We start from the raw sequence: 18320 nt of genomic DNA, 5'->3' as shown, positions 1-18320 counted from the left end.
ATGTACATATTTTTGAAGTATATGTAATAATTTGGTAACATTAATATAATCAAATCAGGGCAACTGGAATATCCATCACCTTAAACACTTATCCTTTCTTTTTTTTTGAGACGGAGTCTCGCTCTGTCGCCCAGGCTGGAGTGCAGTGGCGCGATCTAGGCTCACTGCAAGCTCTGCCTCCCGGGTTCACGCCATTCTCCTGCCTCAGTCTCCTGAGTAGCTCGGACTACAAGGGCCCGCTACTACGCCCGGCTAATTTTTTGTATTTTTAATAGAGACGGGGTTTCACGGTGTTAGCCAGGATGGTCTCGATCTCCTGACCTCGTGATCCACCTGCCTCAGCCTCCCAAAGTGCTGGGATTACAGGCGTGAGCCACCGCGCCCGGCCCACTTATCCTTTGTTTATGCTAGGAACATTCAAATTATTCTCTTCTAGCTTTTTTGAAATGCATATTAGATTAATATTAATTATAGTCACCCTACTGATCTATCAAACAGGCCTCTTCTTTCAATGTGTATTTGCAGACTAGGTGCAGTGGCTCATGCCTGTTATCCCCACACTTTGGGAGGCCAGGGCAGGCAGATTAGTTGAGGCCAAGAGTCTGAGACCAGCCTGGGCAACATGGCAAAACCCTATCTCTACAAAAAATTTAAAATGAGCCGAGTGGGGTGGCTACGTCACGTAGTCTCAGTTACTCAGGAGGCTGAAGTGGGAGGATCGTTTGAGCCCAGGAGGTGAACGCTGCAGTGAGCCGAGATCACACCACTGCACTCCAGCCTGAGTGACAGAGAGAGACTCTGTCTCAAAAAAAAAATTAAAAATTAAAAAAAAAAATTTTTTTTTAATTATATTTGCTCTTACAGGCCCAAGAGGCAGCAGCAAAGGTCAGCATCTCCACCACCCCATCAGGTCTTGCCCATGTTGACCCAGGTGCTGGGACAGGAGGCACACACTGAACTTACTGCTCCCGTTGACTTCTTATCTGGTTCCAGGTCTCCACTTTCCACCCCTTTTCCTCCATAGACTAAAAACCAAGTCATTCTGGGTGTGATGTGTGTCTAGAAAGAGCGTGTCTGGCTTCCTGTTTTTACCACAAGGTGTGCCTGAGATATAGGTCTGTGCCGCCATTTTGGCTCTCAAGCCAGGGAACCTCTTGGTGTTCTCATTTTGGAATTTTATTCTGGACAGTTCGGAGGACCCAGGGACTCCTTACTGTGATACCCAATTCTCTGGCTTTAATCAATTATTCATTATTCACTCAGGTACTTAAGGAACAACTCTCAATATCTAATTTTGTTCCAGGCTATGAAGAGGGTCAGAAGGATGGAAGACTTGGCCCCTTCTCTCTAGGAGTGTACACCATGCCTGAGGAGACCACATATCAACATGGAACAGCCCCGGTTAGGGCACAAGGGCGCTGGGGCCTGGACAGTCATGCCATGGGAGCTCAGTGGGAGGCTGGACTTAGGCTGAGGTGTGTGAGGAGAGCTTCCTGGACAGCTGGGATCTAAGGATGCTTAAATCATGGACAGGAAAGCAGCTGCAGCCTAACGAAGAGCAGGGGTGTTAGGAGGCTTCCCTAAAGTTCTGTGACCCTGTAGAACTGTTGCCACTGCTATGGTCACTACTGCACTGCACCTGGCATGGGAGCTTGATGGGCCAGAGCACATTCAAAGAGGGCATCGGAAATCCCAGAAGGGTATGCAGGACGTTGTACCCTGTGGGATTCCCATGCTTACTTCAGGCAAACAGTAAACCAGTAAGTGGATGGCTGGCAGAGCTTCCCCCAGACTCTGAGGCTCTCAAACCCATCTTTCGTGCAGAGAGAATTGTGTGGTTATCATCCCCAGAACTCACCTGCTGAGTAATTCGATGCGAGTGATTTGATGTTCAGTCCCTCCTAGCAGGAGGCAGACCAGCAGGGAGTTACAGTTAACACTAACCGGGCATGGCTATTGAGGCAGGAGAGTAGGGTCTGGAGGCAGGGAACCTAAGGCTGATTCACGCCGACTTCCTAGAACTGAATCAAAAAGAAAAGCCCACCTCTCCACACCCAAATAACAAAAGGATCAGAGGCAACTCCCTTTGCAACCCCTCAACTTCCTCTGCATTGCTGATGAAAACTGAAAGTACCTCTGATTGGTCCCCTCCTGCAACCAGTCAGACTGGTCACATGCCAAGTTTTCATTTGCAGAGGAGTATAACTTTGTAACTTCAGCCTCTGATTGGTCACTTTCTGCAATCAATCAGACATTTGAGTAGGGTGTAACTTTGTATCTTCACTTCAGCCTCTGATTAGTTGCTTTCTGCAATCAATCAGACTGATCATGGACCACTACTTCATTTACATAGGATGTAAACCAAGTAACCAATGGAAAACCTCTAGAGGGTATTTAAACCCCAGAAAATTCTGTAACCAAAGCTCTTGAGCTGCTTGCTCGAGCCCACTCCCACTCTGTGTAGCGTACTTTTGTTTCAGTAAATCTGTGCTTTTCTTTTGTTGCTTTGTTTGTGCTTTTTGTCCAATTCTTTGTTCAAAATGCAAAGAACCAAGACAGTTATGACTTTTTGCTTTCATTGGCCTTTTTCCAAAATTGTATCTTAGGGGAGACTTCCTGGGCTCTGTTAAGATCAAGCACATCTGCCTTCAGCGATGATGGGTTTGAGGCAAATACTCAAAGCCACCTGAGGGTCCTCTTGTCCACTGTGTCTGTTCCATCAAGGAGCACACATTTGGAGCTCCGGAAGAGCATGGTCCGTCTTGGTGTCAGAGAGGAGGCTACTGTTCTGGCCGAACCAGAGGGATTGTCAAGAGAACAGGAAAAATTGAGCCTATGGCATGAAAGGGCAGCTGTGGTGAACTGTTTGCGCAGACCAATGTGTCAGTAGTGTCTATCTGGGTCAAAAGACACCTCTGGTCTTTCTCTAACCTGTCTCCTTGCCTTCAGGATGCTACCTCTACCCAAATGCTGCTGCCCACGATACCTTCCTAAGAACAGATCTAATCATGTCACCGTTCTGCCAGCACCTCGGGAAGGTTCAGGGTCACATATCAAAACAAGTTCAGGACATCTAGCATTATGGCAGATGGCCTTCCCATGAAAAAAATCATAGAAATGTTGGGTAAACGATAACAAAAAAAAAAAATTTTTTAAATGTGTGCTGTCTTTAAACAAAATAAAAGGAAATCCTCATGTGGTAGAAATGGAAGAGAGAAACCACAGCCAAAGCAGTAAGTATAAGCTGGAAACCTAGAGCCCATGGAGATTGTAGAGGAGCCAAATTTAGTCTCTAGAGACTGGGCTGAAATTAAAACACCTGTGTGAGAATAGGACATGTGGCCTTAGGCTTGCTTGGAGGAGAGAAAATGGTTTTTGCATTAGTTTGTTTGTTTGTTTTGAGACGGAGTCTCAAACTGTTGCCCAGGCTGGAGTGCAGTGGTGCAATCTCGGCTCACTGCAACCTCCGCCTCCCAGGTTCAAGCAATTCTCCTGCTTCAGCCTCCAGAGTAGCTGAGATTACAGGTGCCCACCACCACGCCCAGCTAATTTTTTTGCATTTTTAGTAGAGACAGGGTTTCACTATGCTGGTCAGGCTGGTCTCGATCTCCTGACCTCGTGATCCGCCCGCCTCGGCCTCCCAAAGTGCTGGGATTACAGGCATGAGCCACCGCACCCAGGTAGAAAATGTTAATCTGAGCTCAGCAAAAAAGAAGAGCATCAGAGAGATGATCCCTCCTTAAAAGAGGGTTAAAAAAAATGCTGCCCACCAGCTCAGGAAAGTCTGAAGAGACAGGTTGTCTGTCTTACAACATAAAGGCAAGGAAAAAAAGTCACTTGTCACATATGGAATCCCTAGGGCCTGTGCATTGAATGGGTGCACAGTTCATATATATACTACCTCTGAGGTCCAGGAGCCCCAGGCAGAGAAACTGACATAATATTTGGTCTAAAATAATTGAAATCCCCAGGATCCTAGTAGATACCACTCTGTAGAAATGTTGTTACAGACCAGGGCACATGGGAGTCACACAGGAAAAACAACTCCTACTGAAGATGAGCTCACAATCAAAAGTGACAAATCATGTGAGGAAATGAGCCTCCATGAGTGAGAGCCAACAAATACATCCGGCAGGGTAGTTGGGAGTGCAGATAATGGAACAATCTGAAAGCAGCTATAACCAAACATGTACCCACCGTTCAAAAGCTGAACCCAGCTGTTCCAGCCCTGTCCCATCCTGGTTCTTCAGCGCTCACCTTCTCAAGTTCATGGCATTCCAGTCCTTCTGTCACGTGGACTCAAAATCTTGAGCCCTCTTCAAATTCTTCCTCTCTCAACTGTTTTTCTTAATAATAGCTCTCAGTCTTCTCATCTCTCTTCAGCTCCCTCCTTTGCTGTGTGATGGTCATCTAGCTGGTTTCCTGCCTTCCCAGCTCCAGGGTTCCCTTTTCTCTTTATTTCACCCCCACACTGCCGCAAAATTATCCTCCTAAATGGCAAGTCCCATGATTTTTCTTCCTTGACCCAAACCCCTGATTATTGAAATTCAAACAACCTTGCCCAAATTGGACCTAAACTCCCATTCCAGTTTTGTTTTCTATTGTGATGTCACCCTCACCCACCCCTCATTCCAAGCCTCTGTTGCAGGTACACTCACTCACTTACTTATCTTTCTTACACCTCCCTTCATGCTTCCAAACAGTCTCTTCCCTCTTATTAGAAGGCTCTCCCCATCATGTCTGCTGGCTGAAAGCCTACCTAGCTTAAACCTTCTAGTAGCATGATGTTGTAGAAAAATGAAGCATTAGCGCTAAACAGATCTGACTTCAAATTCCAGATATGTTACTTTATAACTCTGTGCCTCAAGCAACAGAGGTCACAACCTCTCTGAGCCTCAGTTTGTAGTTTTATAAAATGGGAATATATATATTTTGCAGAGTTGTGAGAATTAGAGACAGTCTATGTAAAACACCAAGACCACAGAGCTTGGTCCTAGTAAGTGCTCAATAAACAGTTGCTGAACTGAGTCTCTCTCCTCACATTTTTAGGGGAGTAATGTCTTTACTGTCTCACCTTCCATGAGGCCTGAGGCCTTATCTCATTCATCTTTGCATCCCTAGTGTCTAACACAGCGTCTTGAAACATGTCGATTGACAAGTACTGGAAATAACCAAGCATGCCTAACCTGGTGTTAGAAGAGGGACCTGGCAGATCTCAGATTTTAGAAGGGTACTGATGGCCAATTTATACTGCATTACTCCAGAGAGAGAGAGAACCAGTCCAGGATAAGAAAGAATATCTAACATTCAGAGCTGTTTAACATGAGAACAGGTGCTAAATATAAGCCACTTGCCATTAAAAAACTCAGATTACTAATAGAAAATGTTCTGGGGTTGGATGAGGGATACAACAACCACATCAGTGATTCTTAACTTTTGGGGGTCACAGATGTCTTTGAAAATCTGGTAAAAAGTTCTGGATCTCCTTCCCCGGAAAAATGACCCAAAGTGTAACATTTTGCAAATAATTTCAGGAGCTTCATGGATGCTAGGTAATGATCACCTGATGAACCTTCTAGGATGCTATGGTCAACCTTCCTTTTCCCTATCAATCATGAGACAGAAGGCATTCATCACTGTCATCTGTATCTTCAGAATTCACAACTCCCACCTAAAGCACACGACTCATATTCGAACGCTCAGTGCTTTTGCCACAAACTAAATGCTCTAAGTTTTTTTTTTTTTTGTTTTGTTTTGTTTTGTTTTTATTTTATTTTATTTATTTATTTATTTTTTTAATTTTTTTTGGTATGATTTAATTTATTTACATTTTCCTTTATGGTTTACATTATTTGTATCTTGCACAAGAATTAAAATACACTTTCCCATAATGCCTTCTAAAATTATTTTTTGTTTGTCTTTAATCTTTTTTTTTTTTTTTAATTTATGAAGAATTTTTTTTGTTGTTGTTAAATTAGTGAATAAATAAAATATTTTATTGATCTGATCTTTAAGGAAAGATATGTGCTACAAGAAGGAGAAAAGAGAAGGAATAAAAAGGAAAATGAGTTTTTGAAAAAGATCAACACAAGATGTCATAAAATCGGGAGAGGCTAATTAGCATCAGAAAAAAAAAAGGATAAATTTTGGATGGTGTGAACTTCCAGGCTCTTGTCCAGGGGTGAGCGTCCCAGGGCAGGGAATGTCTAACCTGCAGGCCCCTGCTGTTGTATGGGCCCTGCCTAGCTTGCCTTCCAAGCGACAATGGCACATCCCCAGGGGCCACTGGGGAAAATCACTCATAAGGATCTGTGATCCATTGTGACATGTCCAGATGATATTTGAATTTGACTTTTTTTTTTTCTTTTTGGAGACACAGCCTGTCTTTTCCACCCAGGCTGGAGTGCAGCAGCACAATCTCGGCTCACGGCAACCTCCACTTCCTGGGTTCAAGCAATTCTTCTGCCTCAACCTCCTGAGTAGCTGGGACTGCAGGCATGCAACGCCATGCCTAATTTTTGTATTTTCAGTAGAGATGGGGTTTCACCATGTTGGCCAGGCTGGTCTTGAACCCCTGGCCTCAAGTAATCTGCCCGCCTCAGCCACCCAAAGTGCTGGGATTACAGGCATAAGCCACTGCACCTGGCCTCAAATTTGATTTTAAAACCTCTTTCCCTATTTGAGAATTTAGGTCTCTATTATTATGCAACCAGTGGCTACTCTATTATGATATATTGCTTCATTCAAACTTGGTAATGAGCTATTAAATGAAGTATGGTGAGATTTTTTTTCTTAGGGTATCATCATTATTATTATTGAGACAGGGTCTCACTCTCTCGCCCAGACTGGAGTGCAGTGGCGCGATCCTGGCTCACTGCAACCTCTACCTCCCCGGCTCAAGCGATTCTCCTGCCTCAGCCTCCCAAGTAGCTGGGACTACAGGCACACGCCACTATGCCCCGCCAATTTTTTGATTATTAGTAGAAATGGGGTCTTGTGATGTTGCTCTCCAACTCCTGGGCTAGAGGGATTCCCCCACCGTGGTCTCCCAAAGTGCTGGGATTACAGGCATGAGCCACCGGGCCAAGCCAGCATTTCTTGTTTGATAGACTGAGCGTAAATTTCTCAAGGATCAGCTGGTTCTTCTAGTTTGTATGAGTAAAGATATGCTGCTCTGTCTGGATCAAGATCTCTAGCTATCTCCGCGCTCAGCCCCACGTGCTCTCGCCTGCAGACACACGCAGCTGCGAGATTTCAGGAGGCTCCGCAGGCTCTGCAGGGCCTCGGACAGCCCCTCCCCAGTGAGGGCACTGCAGCCCCGGAGCTCCCAGCAGTGGTCCTGGAATCTCTCTAGACTCAGACTGTTTCTGATCTTAAGCAGCGGAAGTGCACCAGGTGCCTCCTGCTTGTTGGCCAGCACCAAGAAGGGGACGCCAGCCATGTTGGGGTCATTCAGGACTTCTGTGAGTTCAGCCGCCGACTCGGGTAAGCGGGCTTCATCTGTGCTGTCTAGCACATACACAAGGATATCTGCGCCTTCCAGATAGTCCTTCCAGCTGGCTCTGAGCGGAGCCTGCCCCCCAACGTCCCAGAGAGTCAGTGACACGTGCCCAGGAGCTTTCAGAGGCTCCACGTTGAAACCAACAGTGGGCAGGGTCTCCACCAGCTGGTGGCCCTTCAGCTTGTAAAGGAGCGTCGTCTTGCCCGCAGAGTCCAAGCCCATCATCACCACCTGGGCTTCCGCCTTGTGACCTCTGGAATTCACAGAACCCATGGTGGCCACTGCTGAATCCTAGGGGAGAAAGGCCAGGGACACACATCAGCTACTGTCTTCTGAAGGAAGACAAATCCATCTTGGTGCAGTGGCTCACACCTGTAATCCCAGCACTGTGGGAGGCCAAGGCAGGAGGATCACTTGAGCCCAGGAGTTTCAGACCAGCCAAGGCAGCAAAGCAAGGACCTGCCTTCTCTACAAAAATTGAAATTAAAAATGGAGCACAAATCTGTGCAGGTAAACAATGGAAGAGCTTTTCCAAAATAGGAAAAGTCTTCACAGGGTCAGATTTTAAACAGAAGCCTGGGCTTTGAAGGAAGTGAGGGTGTGTGAGTGAGTCACCATCAGCTAACCTGTCTCTGGGTCAGATAAGAGTGGTCCCTGGGCAGAGAAGATCAGGGGCCTCCTGGAAGACATGGAATGTTGACTCACATTCCTGAGGAGTTAAAGCAAAGAGGCAAAATGAAGTTCCAGTCAGACAGACCTGGTTCAGTAGGAATTACAGGACGATGTCTTCAATTCTTGCTGGTCTGTGGCTTCTAACCTGTTCTCCTATAAGCCTACATGCTGGAATGGAAGCTAAGCTGGGTTCCAAGCACAGAGTGAGAAGGATGGTTCAGCTCATGGTGACCTCTCTTTAGAGCTTCCCAAGGACCAGTACTATGTCTTGGAAATACAGTGAGGTGTCACTTAATGACGGGGACACATTCTGAGAAATGCTTCATTAGGCAATTTCATCATTTTACAAAATCAGATTGTAATCACACAAACGTGGATGGTCTAGTCTACTCCACACCTACGCTATATGGCCCATTGCTCCTGGACTACACACCGGTACAGCATTCCTGTAATGGGTACTGTAGGCTATTGTAACACAGTGCTAAGTATTCGTATATCTAAACATAGAAAAGGTAGTGGTTGCGCCACAACACTAAGCTGAAAAATAGGAATTTTTCAGCTCCGTTATAATCTTATGGGACCACCGTTGTAAACATGGTCTGTCGTTGACTGAAATGTCTTCATGCAGTGCCTGACTGGGGCTATTTATAAATACTGTTTACTGGGGGCAAATTTATGAGTCAGAGCAAAGCAGTTTCCTCCACTGTCTTACCAAGGTCAATGACTTCTACAACATTCCACATGTGCTTTTTTGTTTGTTTTTGTTTGTTTGTTTTTGTTTTTTCTATTTTTTTTGTTTTTTGAGACAGGGTCTCACGCTGTCGCCCAGGCTGGACTGCAGTGGCATGATCACAGTTCACTGCAGCCTCGACTTCCCAGGCTCAAGCCATCCTCCCACCTCAGCCTTCCCAGTAGCTGGGACTATAGGCATGTGCCATCACACATTTTTGTTGTTGTTTTCAGACAGGGTCTCACTCTGTCACCCAGACTGGAGTGCAGTGGTGCAATCTTGGCTCATCACAACCTCTGCCTCCCCGCAACCTCCGCCTCCTAGGTTCAAGGGATTCTCCTGCCTCAGCCTCCCGAGTACCTGGCATTACAGCTACTATTACCACCCAGCTACTTTTTGTATTTATATTAGAGACAAGGTTTCACCATTTTGGCCTGGCTGGTATTGAACTCCTGACCTCAAATTATCCACCCGCCCGGCCTCCCACAGTGCTGAGATTACAGGCGTGAGCCACTGCGCCCGGCCACATATGTTTTTAAAGAATCCCAAATTTTAAGACATAAGACCTGTTCCCAACTTAGGCGATGCCTGGGTGGAACAGAGAAGAGACATCTCAACTTCCGGGAATGGGGGTTGGGGGATATCAGCTGCCCCTGGAAGGAGGTAAGCCTCTGCTCATCCCTACTCCCAAGGGTAGAAAAGTAAAAAGTTAAAATTACCTCTGTGTTACTATTAGACTGCAGCTGTGAGATTCTCCGTGGCTCTCCTCCCCTATGGAGCTGCTTTCTGCTGGCCGGGCATGTCCCAAGTGCGAGATGGGAAGGAAGTAGAGCAGCCGTTGCTGCTTCTCCTTTTTCTGCTTCCTTTTCCCAGGTGGCTGGGGGGCGGGGCTGGTGTCACGGCCCCTCCCTCAGCCCTAGGGCGCCTCAGAGCAGTCATCCTGTTGGGCTCGCCACAGAGAGGTCCCCGGCTCTGCAGGTCCTGGCAGAGCAAGGCCCAGTGACAGCTCCATTTTTTAGCAACTCAGACTTGGTGCCTGAAGGAGGGAGCACGAGCTGGAGCTGTGTCCAAGTGCAGCCGCGTTCTCTCTTCCCTCAGAATCCTCTGAGCTCCTCGCGGAGAATGCTGACCTCTTCCTTTCAGCACATGCCTCAAGGTTTTTCTGGTGCCTAGAGATTCTCTGATTTGCTTGGAATCACACGTGGTTTTGTTGTTGTTGTTGTTGTTGTTGTTTTGTTTTCTATTTGAGACAGAGTCTTGCTCTGTCGCCCAGGCTGGACAGCAGCCTCCGCCTCCAGGGCTCAAGCGATCCTCCCTCCTCAGCCTCCTAAGCAAGTGGGATTACAGGCAGGTGCCACCATGCCCAGCTAATTTTTGTATTTTTCGTAAAGACAGGTTTCGCCATGATGGCCAGGCTGCACACATGTTCTTTTAAAAGCTGCCTGTGGCTGGGCGTGGTGGCTCAGGCCTGTAATCCCAACACTTTGGGGGGCTGAGGCGGGTGGATCACAAGGTCAGGAGTTCGAGACCAGCCTGACCAACATGGTGAAACCCCGTCTCAACTAAAAATACAAAAATTAGCTGGGCGTGGTGGCACATACCTGTAGTCCCAGCTACTCGGGAGGCTGAGGCAGGAGAATGGTGTGAACCCGGGAGGCAGAGGTTGCAGTGAGCCAAGATCATGCCACTGCACTCCAGCCTTGGTGACAGAGCAAGACTCTGCCTCAAAACAAAAACAAAAACAAAAAGCAAAAATAGCTGTCTACATATGATGAAAACATTCTTTAAAAGGTATATATGATGCAGATCAACCTTTAAAATTGTGTTAATGTAGTGATTAAAGTTACCGTTCAATTTTTTCTTGAATGGTGTCACTGTGTTTTTCCCAGTAAAAATGACACCTCTAGAAAATGTAATTTTTAAAAAATTGGCTAGTCGCCGGGCACGGTAGCTCATGCCTGTAATCCCAGCACTTTGGGAGGCCAAGGCAGGAGGATCGCTCAAGCTCAGGAGTTCAAGAGCAGCCTGGCCAATATGGCGAAACCGCGTCTCTACAAAAAATAATAAATTAACTGGTGGTGTGTGCCTGTAGTTCCAGGTACTTGGGAGGTTGAGGCCCAAGAATTGCATGAGCCTGGGAGGCGAAGGCTGCAGTGAGCTGAGATCACAGCACTGCACTCCAGCCTAGAAGACAGAGTGAGACTCTGTCTGTCTCTCTCCTATTTTTTTTTTTTTTTAACTGAGATGGAGTCTCGCTCTGGCGCCCAGGCTGGAGTGCAGTGGCACAATCTCGGCTCACTGCAACCTCCGCCTCCTAGGTTCAAGCAATTCTCCCACCTCAGCCTCCCGAGTACCTGGGATTACAGGCACGTGCTAGCATGCCTGCCTAATTTTTTTATTTTCAGTACAGACAGGGTTTTGCCATGTTGGCCAGGCTGGTCTCCAGCTCCTAACCTCGAGTGATCTGCCCGCCTCGGCCTCCCAAAGAGCTGGGATTACAGGTGTGAGCCACTGCACCCAGCCCAGACTCTGTCTCAAAAAAAAAAAAAGAAAAAAAGAAAAAAAATTGACTAGTCAGAAACCACTGATTCAGTAGGTATTGAATTTGGATCTGGAGTCACAGTGATTTAGCTCTTATAACCAGTAATCTTTGTGTTGTTTTCTGCTTTTCCATGCATTATTTCATTAAAATGTCAAGACTCAAGTTGGGTGTTATGACTCTTCCTTTTTACAAGCAAAGAAGCAGGCTCGGTTGGAAGGCCGAGGTGGGCAGATCACAAGGTCAAGAGATTGAGACCATCCTGGCCAACATGGTGAAACCCCGTCTCTACTAAAAATACAAAAATTAGCTGGGCATGGTGGCGCACACTTGTAGTCCCAGCTACTCGGGTGGCTGAGGCAGGAGAATCACTTGAACCTGGAAGGCGGAGGTTGCAGTGAGCTGAGATCGCGCCACTGCACTCCAGCCTGGCGACAGAGCAAGACTCTGTCTCAAAAAAAAAAAAAAAAAAAAAAGAAGCAGGCTGGGACAGGGTGAATCATTGACTCATGATCTTGCTGCGTTTTATAGTTTATCTCTTTCTCTTTTACCATGTCATGCTACTCACACAGAAAGTGCCTTGTAAATGGCAAACACCAGATTGTTGTTGCCATTGTTTTTGTTAAGCTACTATACTTTAGCAGGAAGAAGTGATTAGGAAAAGTCAGAAACTCAAAGTGTGTTATGTGCACCACTGTGTGAGGGTATTGATGCTGCTCTTGGTTTGCTCTTTTCAGTGCCTGTGGTCGGTGATCATCCTTTTTCAAGGCCGGGGGTGTGTGGGGAGGAGACAGAAACAGATAGAGTGCTCCTGGGGGTGGAATTATCCCAGGGAAGTCCCAGGGAAGTCTCAGGGAAGAGCAATAAAGAACTGTCTGGTGGAGGGCTTGTCATTCTCGCCCACGCTGCAGCGGGATTGGCTCACGCTGGGACTAAGTCCTGTCCAGGCCCAGCTGCTGAGTCAGCAGGAATCCTGCAAGGGCCCGATTTGTGGGAAGATTGAGGCCGGACGAAGATGACAGCAGGCCAAGGCTGAGGGGCTCCTGGGGGTGGGGGAGCTGGGGTGCTGCTCTGACTCAGTTCCCAGAGCAGCACCAGGGCTAGGTCTGGGCCCCATGGAGGCAGGGAGGGAGCAGAAGCTGTAGAAGCATTAGCACAGTGGCTTGGAGGCATCATGCCAGGCTGCCGGGGTGACCTATGCCCTGGGTGACACAGAGAGAGAAGGGACACTCCCCTTGGCCTCTAGCCTGGAGCTTGGGGCCACATGGCCAGGCTGCAGGGCCTTCGGAGGTAGCTGTGTGGCACTGACCACAGAATCTTAGACACGCACCGCCATCAAGGGGCCGGCTGGCAGTCAGGAGTGGATCTGTGAGCACTGCTGGGGAGCACAGGCTCCCCCAGACATCAAGGAGCCTTGCCTGAGGGCCAAAGTCTTGTGTTCGCTGGGAAACCATGATTACTTTGTGACCCCAGTCCTGCTCAAAGGCCCTTGTGGCCTGAGTTTCTCTGTGCACCCCCGACCCTGACCCCTTCAGCTCAACCAGCAGGGAAGCTTTTCATTAGACACCCCAACGTGGGGAGGCTCACAAGGGCTACTGCCCCGGGAGGCAGCACAGAGCAGAAGGTAACAGTGTGGCTTTGATTTGGGTCCACCTGGGGGCACATTTGGCCTCCACTGCTTATTTGCTGTGAACCTCAACCTGAATTTCTCTGCACCTCAGTTTCCTTCTCTATAAAATGGGGTTGATGATGATAATAATGGTACCTAACTTGAAGGGTTATTGGAAGGATTAAATAAGTGAAGACACATCAAGTACTTAGCCCAGGGCCTGGCGTCTAGTCCCAGACTAGTTCTGTTAGAGAAGGACAGGAGAGCCCTCAAACATAGTGGTGTGGCTGGAGAAAGTGACGCTGGTGCATGTGCAAGCCCCAGCACCTTTGTGTGTCTGTGACTGCAGCTTCCAGACCTGGAATAAGGAAAGGGGGCTACACTGGGCTCACTGATACTAGGAGAGACAAAGGTCTTAGGCCCCATCTCTACTGCCCTAAGAGTGTGAGTTTAGAAATGTACAATTCTCATACAGGTGGTCAGGCCTGGAGGAGCACAGCATGCCCATTGCACTCACCAAAAAACAACTTGTAAGCCAGGATGCTTCTTCTGACGTTTCTTATGGGATCTGTTTGACCCAAGAGCTGGGGCGGTTTTCTGTGCAGCACAGCTAAGGGAGGGCAGGGGGCCAGGGGCACGCAGAGGACGCACACAGGGCCTGAAGGAGTCAACTGTAGGGACGACATCCAAATGGGTTGCTGGAAGACCATGGAAAGTTGGTGGTTTTTAAGGGGTTGTTTATCACGCAACAGAGCCTCGTGGTCACTTTTCTGCTCTCTACAGATAGGTCCAAAAGAGGAGAGTGCTAGAACAAGAGCTTTATTCTCCTGGAAAGTGCTAGAGAAACATGGATGGAGTCTCTTGTCCAGCCCTCCTTTCCCTGGGCTCCATAACAGCCCCCACCTTTTTATCTTGTTGTGACCTCCTCTTGCTCTGGTCTCTCACTTTCTCAACTTGCAGTATGCAAATTAATAACTTTTTTCCATGGACTGCCTCTTTTAAAAATCAAATTCTATTTCTTTCTATTTTCAAGTCATCCATACAAAATTCCAAAGGTAGAAAAGAGTGTCAAGGACGTTCTCCTTTCACCCCAGTGCTCCAGCCATGCCAGACCTTCCCTGGGAAACAGCCCCCACCATTGGTTTCTTAGACATTTTTCCAGAGATATTCTATGCACATATAAGCAAGTAGGGTGCATTGGGGTTTTTTTTCATGGTTTTCCTTTTTTTTCTCCCTCAATAATCACTTACTTTGAGGAATGCAATTTCTTGTATAAATCTCTCAATCAGAAGTTCTCAGCCATGAGCTGTGTTGAGGATCAGTGGGAGACAAAGGGGAGGAGAGACAGCCAGAAACCCTAGGAACCACCCACCTCTCCTACCCACCACCAAGTCCCCAGTGGGTGATGTACGAGATGGGGCTGGGTGGGGTACAAGTTACCTTTGTGGGTATTGTGGTGAGAACCAATGCTCCAATCATGCTGAAGGTTGAATGAAATTCTCCGAGAAATTTCCTCCTTCTATGCCCATCATGTATTAGGCAACCCATGGGGCCCTAAGCTATATATCTGAATTTGGGGTGGTTGCTACAGGTGTAACATGTGTATCAGTGACTGTTTACAGGTACTTATGCCCATGATTCAGCTTTCCCCAGATGTGGAGAAAAGTGGACAGAGAGAGTACAAGGTCTACTCATACACAGGAAAGAGTAGTTCTCAATGACCACTCTTGGAGAGTTTGATTAGAGCATGTGCCTGACATTCAGTGAGTGGGGACTAGAGATGCTAGACATTCTATAACATCCAAGAATATTTTGTGCAAGAAAAAAATGTTTCTTAAATTTGAATTTCACTTTTGAATGTCCCAAACATTTATGTAGTAGTTTAAAGAAAAAAAACACCATTTAAAAACTATCTGGGCCGGGCGCGGTGGCTCAAGCCTATAATCCCAGCACTTTGGGAGGCCAAGGCAGGCGGATCACGTGGTCAGGAGTTCAAGACCAGCCTGGCCAATATAGTGAAACCCCGTCTCTACTAAAAATACAAAAATTAGCCGGGCGTAATGGAGCATGCCTGTAGTCCCAGCTACTCGGGAGGCTGAGGCAGGAGAATCAGTTGAACCCGGGAGGCAGAGGTTGTGGTGAGCCGAGATTGCGCCACTGCACTCCAGGCTGGGAAACAGAGGGAGACTCCGTCTCAAAAAAAATAAAATGAAATAAATAAATAAATAAAAACTATCTGATCCTAGAACCTAACTTTGTTTTATATATAAACGCAGACTATTTTTGCGTGGTTTTCATATACACTACACTTTCCAGAAACACAACTACTGTGTGCATTGAGGAAAGTTTGCACTTTGTTTTGTTTGGAGCTTTTCCAAGAGCTGCTCATTATTTTGGAAAATCACATCACTGACAGCAGCGCTTTGAATAACAGCGTGGCATTTAAGTTGCTGATAAGATGCACCAAAACAGCGATCCACTGCCGTGGTGCTCATGTGGATTCTATATTTAGATGCGAGAACGTGACAATGTCATTAATGTGATTGTCCTGAGCACTTATGTATGGGAACATATATTATTTTATTACAAATTATCTTCCATTGGCGGAGTGGCTCACATCTGTAATTTAAGCACTTTGGGAGGCTGAGGCAGGAGGATCACTTGCCCTGCCCAGCCCATACCGGACATCACTCATTGGGGACTTGCTGGTGGGTAGAGAAGGTGGGTAGTTCCAAGGGCTCCTCGCTGTCTCTCCTCCCTTTCATCTCCCACTGATCCTCAACAAGGAGTTCAAGACCAGCCTGGACAACATAGCAAGACCCAGTCTCTACAAAAAAGTTAAAAATTAGCTAGGCATAGTGGTGCACACCTGTAGTCCCAGCTACTCAGAAGGCTGAGGCAGGAGGATCATTTGAGCCCAGGAGTTCGAGGCTGCACCACTTGCACCACTGCACTTCAGCCTGGGCTATAGAGCAAGACTCTGTCTCTAAAAATAAATAAATAAATAAATACGTTCATTTATTTCTTACATTATAGTTACAGCATTATACTGATTGTTTTTCAAGATTGTGTGGCTAGGTAGATGCTATTGTGTATTATTTTCATTTCTAGGCTTTACAGATGAATATTGTAAAATATTTGTTACATTAAAAAAGAGGCAACTTGCTCTGTTTCAGGGCTTATCGGTAGAGGAGGACATAGCTGGGTAGAGGAAACTGAGGAGAAGGGACCAGAAGTGGCGGTGCCAGGTGGGATGACCAAGAGAGACCTTAAATCATCGGTCATCCATGGTGACAGCCAGAGGGGCCAGCATCTTGCCTCTGAATCAGTGAGCGCCGTTGCTTCATGGTACATGTAGTCTCATTCCTACATGGCACCTGCTTCCGCCTGTGAACTATGGTCTGCCCTGGAGCACGACACTGCCTTGCCAGTGTGGGCAGTGGTTGCATAGGGGGCAAAGGAGCTTGCATGAAAAAGTGTGAGTCCACCCCCAGAAAGAACTCCAAATTCATAATAGGGTTGGGATTTTTATGGATGAAGATCTTAATTAGTTATAGGACACAGTAGATATTGATTGCAAAGATATTTTATTTATATCTATAACATATAGATATATTTATTAACTCTATTTTTTTTTTTTTTTTGAGACGGAGTCTCGCTCTGTTGCCCAGGCTGGAGTGCAGTGGCATGATCTTGGCTCACTGCAAGCTCTGCCTCCGGGGTTCACACCATTCTCCTGCCTCAGCCTCCCCAGCAGCTGGGACTACAGGTGCCTGCCACCGCGCCTGGCTAATTTTTGTATTTTTAGTAGAGACGGGGTTTCACCGTGTTAGCCAGGATGGTCTCGATCTCCTGACCTCGTGATCTGCCCGCCTCGGTCTCCCAAAGTGCTGGGATTAAAGGCGGGAGCCACCGCGCCCGGCCAACTCTATTTTTATATGTTTTTAAAAATATACATTTTGGCCAGGCACGGTGGTTCACGCCTGTAATCTCAGCACTTTGGGAGGCCAGGGCAGGAGGATTGCTTGAGCCCGGGAGTTCAAGATCAGCTTGGGCAACATAGGGAGAACCCATGTTTACAACTATGTAATTTAAAAATTACCCGGGTGTGATGGCATGCAGCTGTAGTTCCAGCTAGTCAGGAGGCTGAGGCAGGAGGATTACCTGCACCTGGGAGGTTGAGGCTGCAGTAAGCCATGATTGCGCCACTGCACTCCAGCCTAGATGACGGAGCAAGACCCTGTCTCAAAAAATAATATAATATAATATAATATAATATTATATTATAATATAATATAATATAATATTATATTATAATATAATATAATATAATATTATATTATAATATAATATAATATAATATAATATTATAATATAATATAATATAATATAATATTATAATATAATATAATATAATATAATATTATAATATAATATAATATAATATAATATAATATAATATAATATACATTTGTGATTTCTGTGTGTCCTTTCATGCTTTTCCTAGGTATTTGGTTTCAGTGGAATATTGCCGATCTGTAACCCTCCACAGAACTCCCTAGAGCAGAAATCTTGTCTGCCTCTGCTTTCCTAGGACGCTGACCACCAATAAAGCTTTCATGATAGAGAATGAATCCATAGGAAACATCCTGCAAGAAATATTTATTCAGCAAATGGCATTGTGGAAGCTGTTTCCCTGTGTTCCTAAGTCCCAGGCTGCGAGCACCACTCGCCTCCCTCGCGGTGTCTGGACAGCGGGATGTCTTCCAGGTTCGTCCCCTCACTGCTGGCGCCGGATCCTGAGTGTGGGCCTCCTGCCACGGGCTCCTCCTCGGGGTGCAGCCACAGTGGGGATCCTTTGCATCTTTGCCGCCCCCAACGCCTCTGCACTTGGCTGCCTGGACTATTTTGGCCCCACCCAGCAGCCTTAGTGGAGAGAAAACAACGCCCCTGCGTGCCGCACGATGAACACCGTCAGCTTGTCTCCTCTTCGTTCCGTTTTCTGGCCAGTTTCTTCAACAACCCGCAGCTCCCTTATTTCCTGTGTTCGCTGCACTTATTTAACAATCAGTGTGCCAAGTATAGCCCGGTTTAATTATAGCTGTGCTCCACGTGGTTGTAAGCAGAGCACACATACACTTTTGTATTCTGATTTTGTTTTCGTTTAATTTATATCAAGAATTACATTGCCTTACTCCTACATAGTTTTTTCTTTCTTTTTTTTTTTTTTTTGAGACGGAGTCTCGCTCTGTTGTCCAGGCTGGAGTGC

General features: G+C 46.6%; 1 protein-coding gene across 4 annotated transcripts in view; it reads right to left on the bottom strand.

Annotated features, from left to right (window-relative positions):
• Window positions 1-9954, bottom strand: part of ARL11 (ADP ribosylation factor like GTPase 11) — a 34633-nt gene extending 24679 nt beyond the window's left edge. Inside the window, exons 1-2 of one of the 4 annotated variants that reach the window (XM_063714913.1) lie at window positions 9623-9954; window positions 4198-7792 (exon numbers count right to left, since the gene is read on the bottom strand). In XM_063714913.1, the coding sequence (XP_063570983.1) occupies window positions 7193-7774 (582 nt within the window). In that variant the 5' untranslated portion in view covers window positions 7775-7792; window positions 9623-9954 and the 3' untranslated portion in view covers window positions 4198-7192. The other 3 variants (XR_010136775.1, XR_010136774.1, XR_656457.4) reach the window with 3 other exon arrangements.
• Between the last annotated feature and the right edge of the window lie 8366 nt (window positions 9955-18320).

The sequence above is a fragment of the Pongo abelii genome, chromosome 14 (genome assembly GCF_028885655.2).
Source record: "Pongo abelii isolate AG06213 chromosome 14, NHGRI_mPonAbe1-v2.0_pri, whole genome shotgun sequence".
In the NCBI taxonomy this organism is placed as follows: domain Eukaryota; kingdom Metazoa; phylum Chordata; class Mammalia; order Primates; family Hominidae; genus Pongo; species Pongo abelii.
The sequence above is the reverse complement of the archived record's forward strand: the minus strand, read 5'-3'. Positions and strand labels throughout refer to the sequence as shown.